The following is an 11,874-nucleotide window of genomic DNA, read 5'->3' as shown; positions in this document are numbered from 1 at the left end:
ATGACTTTACAGATGGTGAATTAATAGCTAGTAACACAACGCTGATCCCATTTTAGACACACACTTAATAGTTCATATTGTTTGAAAAACAAATGACCATACGGTATACAGTAGTTATTTGACACCTAATAATTATGTGTGACCCTGAAACACAGCGAAGCTTCTCCTTTACTCACCGGAAACTTGTCACTTATCAACTTCCGGTGTCACGGGGACCCGGGAGACGGAGCGCAAAAGCGGGCATACCGAAGTCTTTATCCTATTCCTTTGTCTGAAGACGTTTGAAAGAGTATATATTGACCTATACATTTATTATAGGCCAGTGACCATTTAATATTTTGCATTTGGCTTTGAAAGTAGTTTCTTTTTAGGGTTTGGTAGGAGCTAGCTGACTAGCTTCCTCCCCCCTAGTGTCTGGAGCAGCAGGCCCATTCTTCTGGACCTTGCTACAAGCTAGTTAGCTAAAATTAGCAAGCTAACCCATGCGAACACGTTTTCTTTCTCAATGGTTTTCTTCTGCTACGTCGTAAATTAATACCACGTGGCCAATGTATGTAAATGCTAACACTTTATTTTAATTCCATTGTTGCGCAGATTGCTAGTTGAAGCCAAATAGGCTGAGCTACTACAAGCAGGCGCTTCTTTTATTGGTGTTCTCACTTTTTCGCTAGCTTGCGCTAGCCACCGTTAGTGGAACAACGCAGTCGCTGAAAGCCTAATAGGCTTCTACGCAGAGATGTCCGACTTCGACGAATTCGAAAGGCAGCTCTCTGAAAACAAACAAGGTAAGTGAATAATTGCACCGTAATTTTTAACGAAATTTGTCGTTTTGAATGGAATCGTCATCGATTCATCTGATCTTGGACGTGTCTATTTGCTGGAATATTATAAGCTATATCAGTAGCGCGCAGCCTTATACCATTGAGATGCCATAGGGTTGTAAGCTGCTGACTCAGTCTTACTCTATGATAGAAAGGGTTATCTATTGTTATTTTATATGGCGTTAGCCAGTGACTAGTTAAATTGAATGAAGGACAATATCACATTATTTGATCCAACAACGTTTTTTTCCTTCGACGTAGGGCCTAGTAGTCTTTCAATAAATGAATGACTTGAGGCAATTTAGCATCCGCTGCAACATATATTCCCTCTATTTCCACTTGCATCGTTTGTTTTCTGTCTTTAGGACACCCAGCCCGTAAATCCAGAAACACCGTAGCTACCCTTGTGCGACATTAAGCTCCTTAAAACCTAGTAAATATAACAGCGTGATGCTTGTAATTAAAAGATGTGACTTCTAATCCAACGGTTTATGTTAGATACTGTACATCTGTTTTATTTTATTTATTTACATTGATTACTATTCAATAATTGCTGCTATAACAATATTGTAACAGTTGTAGTATTAAAGCTTTGATATAATTTTCCAAGTTTTATTTTCATGTTCTCATCAATGGTTTTGCTTATTGTCTTTCTGTCCCTCTTTGGTTATTTGTTTTTACTTTTTGAGGCATCAACCAAGCATGTATAACCTGTGTAAATGACAAATTTTTAGGAATTACTAGATTTTTACTATTTCACTGGCTTGTTACATTTACTTTGTATGATTTCTGCAGCTGAAAGAGACAAAGAGAACCGCCACCACCGCCGATCCTCTTCCCGCAGCCGTAGCAGAGACAGAAAAAGGAGGAGCAGAGACAGGGATAGACGCAGCAGGGACCGCCGTGGAGACAGTAAAGATCGCCGACACAGACGCAGGTGAGTACTGAGGGCCGGTTACACCTGGTCCAATGAGCCTTTAATACGACTTGTCACATCATCATACCCCCTTTACTGGTTTTGCAGCCCTACGATTTCTATTGGTAGATCAAGTAATAAAGTAGACGTGACCTTTTTTTTTCTTATCAATTTAAAGAAACAAACTTGTTATTGACAATTAACTCAGCATAGTTCTCAGACCAAATCTATATTACATTAATGTACGTAAGATATACAGGCATTGACAGACTACCCTTAATGGTATGGGATATTGGGGAAATTTCCACAATATCTATTCTATCAAAAATCTGACTTGCTAATGTTTTTGATGGTTCTCATTAATCCAAAGCATGGTTATCCAGTCCACCGGACTTGTAGAAAGTTCCTTGAGAGCCTTTCACTTCTCATCCAAGGAGCTTCTTCACTTCTGGTGGTGGTTGGTGTTGTCTCACCTTCTAGTTTCTGAGGTGAGGTCAGTGGTATTCATATTCCAACAACTGTTTTCAGGACCCCTATAGCTGCACTAACGATGGTAGTTGGGAGTTTCAGGGAGTGTTAATAGTGGTCGTCAAATTACGAATTTGAAAGACGTCGGTAAGCCCATGTATGCTAACGTTGACCATTGTAAATAGGCGATAGATGAGGTCGAAGATCTCCCTCCCATTCAGAGATGGCAACATCATCTATTGTTGAACAATCACCATTGACACTTGTTGGCACTCCCAATGACCATTATTGGGGCAGCTAGACCGGTCCTGGCTACGATCATTGGAATATAAATGGCACTGACCACTCCTCACAGGATTTAGAAGCTGAACCGACACCAACCCCCACCAGAACCTTCAGTCACATTTGGATCACTTAAATGAATGTTGTGATGCAAACTCATGAAGGCAGTGGCTGTTGGACAATTATCATTTCATTTTTCAATGAATATTGACAACACAAATAATGAGCTACAAAGCTGTCAAGTAAATATGATTGCCTCCCAACACATAAGCCTTTGCTACGTTTTATATCGTCTCTAATGGTATATGTGTGGAGAAAACTAAACTCAGTAAAGATGCAATAGTCCAGTTTACGGGTGATTTTTGTTCACGGTAACAAGACAAGGTAGGTTTTATGTAGTTTGAAGGATATTCTTTCTGCTTTATCATCTCTGCATTATTAGTTTTTTATTATTGTCATTGCACATCAGCTGTGAGGCTTAATGAATGCAACTTTAAAGAACATTTCACTTACATTACTGCAGAATATCAAGGTTCCTATTACTTTTTTAACTTAAAAGAAAGTCAGATTCTGAGTTTTTTAAGTGGTGAAAATGTGACATTTGCATGTTTGATTTGAGAGAGATGTGAAACCCTTCCAATGTCATTTCAGCTCACCAGCCAACTACCCCCAGGACAATGCTGGAAGGTAATGCAGTAAACTAACACGAAGCCAGTTTGTGCATTATTGCAACAACTGCATTTTTATGACCTGTCTTTTTATATTCTGTTTTGTCTTCATTTTAACAAGTATCCAAAGTTTTTGTTGAGATGATCATTCATAAATTATTAGAATTTGTAGTATAGATATATACTTTATTAATCCTGGAGGAAATTCTCTATTTCTGTATATTCTCTGTATCTCTGTAGTCTTCAAAAATTTGAAAACTTTACTTGCAGTGATAACTCATAGTTTGCTGGTTTATTTTTGAGAGAGACCTATTTTATGGTGTATTATTGTGCTTCCATTTCACATGTCTTCTCTTCCACCAACAGCCGTTCTCCACACCGTGAGAAGAAGAAGAAGGTGAAAAAGTACTGGGATGTTCCCCCACCTGGTTTTGAACACATCAGTCCCATGCAGTACAAAGCCATGCAAGGTCTGTGTTTTACATCCTGCGAAGCGGTGATGTATTGTAATTGTCAGTATTTGTGTGCTTGTCCGTCCGTCTGTCCACCAAATATCTTCACAACCATTGCAGATAGAAAGATAAAAGAAAAAGCACATTATTTTGGCGGAAAAGGGGATGAAAATGAGATGATGACCTTGATAAAATTAGGTCAAAGTCAAATTTCAACTTTTGTACTCATTGTGGATTTTTGGAAGGCAGTCACGTGACACCGTATGTGCATTATATTGGCTGATGGCATCCAGAAGTGCGCTGCATTCTGTGAGACACGAAGTGCTTTAAACAATCGATAATAAAGAGTGTGGGAAAAGGTAATACAGATAGAAAGTGGTTTAATATCAGTATGGGGAGGGTTCATAAACATATAAATTTCCGTAAATAATAAGATAGTTTGTCGCTCTATTGCAAAATTAATTAATTGCATGTGGTTCCTGGAACGCATTAACCGCGAGGAACGATGGCACACTATACCTTTTTAGGTACACATCTCTGAAACCTGATGAGATATAATCACAAAACAAATAGTAACATTTTCAGGAAGCCAGTGGCACAAAAATGTGTAAATGAGGGTAAAATGTTGAATTCAGGGGTGTTGCGGGATGTTGCAGTCTCTGACCGCTATTTTTTTCTATTTTGAATGAATTAATCCAGTCATCTTCTAATGATTATTATGATTATTTAAATATATATATATAAATATATATATATTTTTTATTTTTTAAGCGGTATAACAGTGATTCTCAAGTGGTCTGGCTTTGGGACTCACCATCACTCATTAATGACAGGGAGCGACCCAAATCACAAAAAAAAAAAATCAAATCTTGTAATTGATTTAACATAACATAACAACGTAACAATTCAGTAACTGTACTCTGTTTATTCAGTGACTAATTATGGCAATAAAAATTTAATCAAAAACAAAATAAAAGTGCAAATATGACAACTAACAGTGCACTGTGGAATAAATTGAGTTTCTTCATTTTTTATCCACAAACTCAAAATAAATTGAACGAAGTGCACTTAAAAAATATTCAAGTATACAAAATTAACTTTTGTTCTGATAATCATATCAACTAGTAAATACTTAAAAACATTATTCTTAGCCACAAAATTTGTGGAGCTGCAGTACACCTAAATAATTAAAAGTTGATGTTACGTGATGAAAGGTGAACAGTCAGTTATCTGATTTAGAGTCATAGCCGCTACATTATTCTCAAAAAGTTATGGTCTGAAACAAACAGTGAAAAACTTATTTTCATTATTGGATATTTCCTGTTTGGCTTTGATCCTCAGCTGCGGGCCAGATTCCAGCCACAGCCCTCTTGCCCACGATGACTCCAGATGGCTTGGCTGTTACTCCCACCCCTGTCCCTGTAGTGGGCAGCCAGATGACCCGACAGGCCCGTCGGCTCTATGTGGGCAACATCCCTTTTGGTATCACAGAGGTCAGAAAAAGGGCAGCATTTGGCTTCTAAAGTGTATTACCCTGCTGGATGTGTTCCTTATTTGTTTCCCTCTCTTTTGTAGGAGTCCATGATGGACTTCTTCAATGCCCAGATGCGTTTGGGTGGTCTTACTCAGGCCCCTGGAAATCCTGTCCTTGCAGTACAGATAAACCAGGATAAGAACTTTGCCTTCTTAGAGGTACTTTCTTTATGTCCTACCAAAGGGTCGTATTAGTTAATTTCAGTAAAATATTTTATACATGTTTTGTAGGGGCCCTAAGGGGCTGTGTCTCATAATTGCTTCTTCATTATGCTTATTTAGATACTTTTAAGTACATTTTAATTTATGTGAATATTATTTGCGATATGAAAATGTTTATGCTCTATTCACAGCTGAACAAAGTTTCCAGTTGTGGTTGAACTATAATTGGATGCAAATTTTCTGTTTTACTCAAAGCTGCCTGTCCATTAAGTCATGTTTGAATGTAATTTTGATAAGCTAACATTAAGTGCAGTTTAATCATTTTTAATCATGTGTCTGTGTAGTTCCGTTCAGTTGATGAAACTACACAGGCTATGGCCTTTGATGGCATCATCTTTCAAGGCCAGAGCCTCAAGATTCGTCGTCCTCACGATTACCAGCCACTGCCCGGCATGAGCGAGAACCCCAGTGTCTATGTGCCTGGTACACAGCCAATTAATGGTTTTTAACTCTAAGTACTTGTGGCATAATTCATACTCATAAATATCTACAGGAGCTTGCTCCTTGTGTGCTGTTGGTTTTGTTCTCTTACTGTTATGTTGTTGTGCTCTCTAGGAGTGGTGTCCACAGTGGTGCCTGACTCGGCTCACAAGCTCTTCATCGGTGGATTGCCCAACTATTTGAATGATGACCAGGTTAGTAGTATTATATCAACCAGCTTTACGTCAATCTGGGATACAGTGTATGATCCTTGTTTTACAGTACAGTTCCCATTATGTTTTTCTGCCAACATAAAGGCACTTAGTATGTGCACAGGGAAAGGCTTCTGACAGTAAAGCTGATTGACTACAATGTATAGACACAAAGTGAAGTGAGCCATTAGGCTATGGGTTTGCCAATTTAACTGAGATGACATGTATCGAAAAGCCATGAGTGGGAGATGAGCGCAGGGCTGCCATGGGCTGTCCTGATTGGACCTTGAAACTTAGATCTCAGGACAAACTTAACTCTTTTATTCTAGTATTTAAGTGGAAAAGCAAAAGTAACTGTTTTACGCATGTGAAGCATTGTCAAACCATGGAAATAAACTCAACTGCAAGAGAAATAAGAGGATGATAATATCCTTCTATTCTTGCAGTGAGATAACCCATCAGCATAAGCAGCTGAACCTTTTAGCTGTGTTTTTCATTTCATACCAGTATTTCGAGTTCTTAAAAGGAAATTGTTTAAGTCTTGCTGACTTTTTTCCCCCCGTGTCACAGGTGAAGGAGCTTCTGACGTCATTTGGCCCCCTGAAGGCCTTTAATCTGGTGAAGGACAGCGCCACAGGTCTATCTAAAGGATATGCCTTCTGTGAATATGTTGATGTCAACCTCAATGACCAGGTAATCAAATCAGAAAAGGGTCTTACATGTCTTAGCTGAAGTTTATTATTCTTTTTTGATCAAAGTCAAACTGTCTAAATATTACTTTTAAGTTCTTTTTTTTATAGTTTCATAATAGTATTATGTTTTTAAAAAGTTACTGAGAACTTTTATATCTCAATAGGCTATTGCTGGGCTGAATGGCATGCAGCTGGGAGACAAGAAACTCTTGGTGCAGAGGGCAAGTGTAGGATCCAAGAATGCCACTCTGGTGAGTCTCCAAATGTTGAACCGTTTCCTGCTGGCAGGGGGATTTCGCATGTTCTTTTTAGGGTTCTTAGAACATGTAAAATAATGATAATCTATCATTAAAGCCCTGAAATTAATTGGATTTAAAGTAACGTAACCCTGGATTTACCTTTATTAATGTCTGTTTTTGTAGACAAGTATAAACCAGACCCCAGTGACGCTGCAGGTGCCAGGTCTAAACAGCTCAGTGACTCAGATGGGTGGCCTGCCGACTGAGATCCTGTGTCTGATGAATATGGTGGCCCCAGAGGAGCTGCTTGATGATGAAGAATATGAGGAGATTGTTGAGGATGTCAGGGACGAGTGCAGCAAGTACGGCCAAGTTAAGAGCATCGAGATTCCTCGACCAGTTGATGGCCTGGAGGTGCCTGGCACTGGCAAGGTAGGACCATCACATGATATCGATTTATGGTCATGTAGGTATCATTAAAAGTGAAGTCATGTGTTTAATTTCAATTCATTTTTTTCTCCCTTCACTGCTGTAGATCTTTGTGGAGTTCATGTCAGTCTTTGACTCCCAGAAGGCCATGCAGGGACTGACAGGAAGGAAGTTTGCTAACAGGGTGGTGGTGACCAAATACTGCGATCCAGACGCTTATCACCGCCGAGATTTCTGGTAGAGAAGACATGAAAAGAAGAGGGGCTGTTAGGGGGAGGGAGGGAGGATGAGGATATGTGCTGCCCAATTCCTTTTCAGACCACCAAATGAATTGGAACATTACAGGTAGAATTGGGAGGATAATTTTTTTGGGGGAAAAAATGGCTGTGGCTATATCCAATTTACCATTTGATCTATGTATAATGTCCTGGAGTTCAAAAAGAATGGGGAGGGTTTATATTCAGTCTAACAGAGGGGGTGGGGTTCTAAGTTCTGGTGGTCAGGGCGTAGCTGGGCAGGGCAGGAGTCCCAAGATTTTTCAGAAATGTGTGTAATATTAGGTCCAGGGTGGGGTCAATCATTTTTATACTTTGTGAGACAGGGATGACATTTTGGGTGGGAGGGGGGTGCCACACTCGGAAGGTTTGTATTTAAATGGAGCTAGCCTGTTTTAAGAACATTAGGGAGGAGTTACAGTAGGGAGTGTTCAGATCAAGAAGAGGGTTAAGAAAACAGGAGGATTTATTTGTGCAAGATGTGGGGAGATGTAGAGAAAGATGAGGGCATTTCAGTTTGTCCATCTAACGTAGAAACCGTAAATGTAATGCCCACTTCAGTTTTTGCCACATTAGAAAGGCAAGTCCTTTTTGTTTGGATTCAGTCATTGTGTTCCTTCACTTTCATCAGACTACTACCCCCCTCAGGATGAGTGTCAGAGAATCTGTTGTCTAGTTGGACTCTTTCTGAGTGTTAACTGTAATTGTTCCAATACTGTGTAGCTTCACTGATTTCAGCTGTAATATCACTTTGTATTCAGGCCACAAAATAACCTGAAGTGCAGTAAAGAATGTTTAATTTTCTGTACCCCTTTCCCAGTCCTTCGTCCGTACACAGCTTTTAACAGGTGACATTGATTTGCTCTCAGCAGTTCAAATCCAGATTTAAACCAAGGGGAAGCAGAATAGTACTCAGTAGAGCACATGCCACCGTCAAGGCGGAGTCATGTCTGTAGCTCCTGCTGTACAGCATTAAGATCAACCCCTCCAAATACATATCATGATCCGGCAGATCTGTTTAACATGAAAATCTGCCCTGCAGAGACAATTAAAAAGGAATGATCAGATTGGTAGACAATAGTGGATTTGTCTCTGCATGATAACATCCTAATGACATTACCTGTCGATGAGCTTGTAACAGAAATTCAGATTGCTCCTATGAATGGTACCTGGATGCTCACGGAGGTCTCTAGCTTTAACTTAATCATGGCATTGCTAGTTTCCTACTATGTTATGTCCCACCAGATTTGGACAGTGAGATGTGTTAAATTTGTGTACAATGGCTCCCCTCTTTATCCCACCAAGTAAACATGACTGATACCATGAAATGAAATCTTTACCACAACGTCTCTGTTCTGTCAAAAATTCTGCATCATTCATTGGAAAACATCTTAGAGTGATGGGTGATGAGCAGCTCGCCGATAAAAGTAAATCCAATGTATGAGATGCTTTTTGAAATAGTTTGGTATGTACAGACATGCATTCCTTAAACTAATGTCAAACAAAATCTTTTTACATTTTTGTGTCCAACTGTAGTGGCTCTATTATTCTCTCTGGCTCTTGGATGATTTGAACTAAAACCTAAAGGTAGATGTGAGGAAACTCCTCACATTCTGGGGGAAAAAATTCTGCTTTTCTTATCTCCCTCATCTTCTGTCCTCGATTCTTTGAGAATCACATTGAACGGGCTTGAGACGGCTTTCATTTTGATACCTTGGGTTGCTTAAGGCGGCGCTGAAGAAATTCGTACCACAAGATGTTGTTCCTTACTTTCTGAAACCTGCTGTCTCAGTGTCACTGTCTTTTTTTTTCCGTCTGGAAATGTGATTTCTTAAACAATTTAAAACCTAAAACCCACATCTGGTTTATAAAAAGCAACTGCAGTCTTTCATTTGTCCAATTTGTTTTCGATTGTTGATTAAAAACTGAATTTACATGACTTTAGTTTTTGTCTTTTATTTACACACACTACTGCTTTCAACCTGTTTGTTATATTTACAGGATGATATGGAGACAGTAAGACCAGCCATGTACAGTAATTGTCTGAGGAGTAGAATACATACAATTATAAACAATTTCTGTACCAAATATACAATGAGCTATTGGTATCAACATATGAGCAGATGTTTGATTGCTTGTAATATCCATTTATGTAAGGCATATCAAATCAGGTTCAGCCATTGCAGTCAGGTACGCCCAGTCCTGTGTCAATGTTCCACTTCTAATAAGGTATCAGAAACTGCAAGACAATTGAAATTTTGTGACATGATTTTATACTTCACTCAACCCTGAGGATTTCCTCAGCCTGACCCCGAACATTGATGAACTTGTACGAAAGATGAGAAACTCAAATATCAGGGTCAACCTCAGACAAGTGAGCATCACACAGCAGTAATGTATTTTCAGTTTTATATTCAGTTATTTAAATTTGTTTCTTCCTCTTTCAAGGAAGCATTCTTTGGTCTGTGCCATAGATTTTGTATTTTATTATATTCAGTTGAATGGACTCAGGGAAAATTGCAGATAAGAGCCATCGGAAAGGATACAACTGATTTGATTTTTTTTTTAATCTTACTATTTCAAAGCAGTGATTGGTAGGATCATAGAGCAGCACAATATTTTTTTTAATTTTTTTGTACAGTAATGTATTATTATTGTGCATGCACAATATTATTATTGTTCATGCAACAATGCATGCACAATAATGTATTTTCAGTTTATAATGCATGCAATTTCATTCATGCATTTATCTTGATGTTAAGGAACATTTTGTACTTGAAGGACATTTACTTTTTTGATTTTTTCCTGTTGAAAAGGTTTCCCCTTAAAAGTTACAGCCAAAAGCCAAAAGAAAATATTGCTTACTTTATTTCATCATTGAATAAACTGTGTTAGCTCATGGTTCAATAGGCTATGTTCATTTCAATATGTTTTAATAGACATTGAACCAGTCCAGCGCTCGGTTTGTACCAAATTTGTTTTTTTGGACCTCCGTGTATTCGACTTTGAAACCCCTGCTGTAGAGGTAGCAAATGATACGTTTACGACATTCCCTCTGTCAGCTTTGTGCTTCCCATCTGCATCGCTGCACCCCAGTGAACAGCAGCCAGCATCAGGACCACTGATGCAATACTCTCCACCTCCTTCCCCCGAGGACTCGGATGAAACATCAGGTCTCCTGGGCTGTGTAAACCATATCCATCAGTGCACACATGCAGAACTGACCTGCCACACATACACACACACACACACACGCTCACACACACACTGGGACATAATAGGAGGCCCACGACGGATGATTGGCAGCCCTCCACAGGCCGAATGCTGCAGTGAAGACTCTAAATGCGTTATCGCCCTCTAGTGGTGGACGTTAAGCTCTAATGGTGGTCATTGTCATTCCGGGCAGCGCCTCCACATTGATCCTCATTCAGAGAGAACACTGCAGTATCGGCAGAGTGAAACACTGGAGCAGGACAGACGCAGAACTCCATGATAAACATTCCAGCTCAGTGTAGTGAGGTGAAACAGGGTGAACGCTGTTCAGGAAGGAACTTTGACACACACAAAAAAAATCTCTCCTATAAACATACATAAACCTCACAGACAAAAAGCAATGTTAGAAAATTCACTGATGCATTTGGACATTATTACACTGACTTCCACTCTGGCTTTCAGTAAACATAGCGTAAAGAGAAGTGAACAGTTTATTTGCTGGGGATTATTTTCTGTTGCACACTGCAGTGCAATAATTTCCATTCATGACACAGAACCCACGGGACGAGCAGCAGTGCCCATGATGTGTTTGGTTTGTTAATGTAATTTTGAGGGCAACCACAGTTTTGGACAACCATGGAAAAGTTTGTCACAAGAAGACAAGGATTTTTGCTCTAATGCACATACATTTGTTAAGGGGGGGGGCAGACTCCAGTAAGAACAGTTTTTCAGCTTCAATTTTAGAAGCTATACTGTACATAACATTTAGTTTGCCTATCTTTAAGCTTTTCAGAAAATAGACTATCCCCTACCATGAAGTAACAAGCCCATCAGGACAATACTCATACCGATCACTTCACTGTTGAATTTGGTCTTGATGTGGGACTGGCTGTCATTAAGAAAAATAAAACCAGACTATTTCTTTGATCAGAGAGATATTTTCATCAAGGTCACTTTCCAATGTCAAAACAAGAATCTCGTGTAGCTGATACCTACAAAAAATGGTCAGTGTGCTCATGAATGTGCACACGA

The 11,874-nt window shown here is 39.2% G+C and overlaps 1 protein-coding gene across 3 annotated transcripts; it reads left to right on the top strand.

The window, feature by feature from the left end:
• The first annotated feature begins 204 nt into the window (after positions 1 to 204).
• Positions 205 to 9,568, top strand: u2af2a (U2 small nuclear RNA auxiliary factor 2a). 3 transcript variants are annotated; one of them, XM_068324023.1, is made up of 13 exons: positions 205 to 550; positions 672 to 785; positions 1,617 to 1,758; positions 3,139 to 3,174; positions 3,522 to 3,625; positions 4,949 to 5,100; positions 5,183 to 5,299; positions 5,647 to 5,803; positions 5,918 to 5,997; positions 6,565 to 6,687; positions 6,851 to 6,937; positions 7,109 to 7,357; positions 7,461 to 9,568. In XM_068324023.1, exons 2-13 carry the CDS (start codon positions 737 to 739, stop codon positions 7,593 to 7,595), a joined length of 1,431 nt encoding a protein of 476 aa, XP_068180124.1. In that variant the 5' UTR covers positions 205 to 550; positions 672 to 736; the 3' UTR covers positions 7,596 to 9,568. The 3 variants fall into 3 exon arrangements, with proteins under 3 accessions (XP_068180124.1, XP_068180126.1, XP_068180125.1); XM_068324024.1 differs by having other exon boundaries at positions 208 to 289; XM_068324025.1 differs by having other exon boundaries at positions 205 to 785; positions 5,647 to 5,785.
• The last annotated feature ends 2,306 nt before the right edge of the window (positions 9,569 to 11,874 follow it).

The sequence above is a fragment of the Antennarius striatus genome, chromosome 9 (genome assembly GCF_040054535.1).
Source record: "Antennarius striatus isolate MH-2024 chromosome 9, ASM4005453v1, whole genome shotgun sequence".
Taxonomy (NCBI): domain Eukaryota; kingdom Metazoa; phylum Chordata; class Actinopteri; order Lophiiformes; family Antennariidae; genus Antennarius; species Antennarius striatus.
This window is presented reverse-complemented; position numbering and strand designations above follow the sequence as displayed.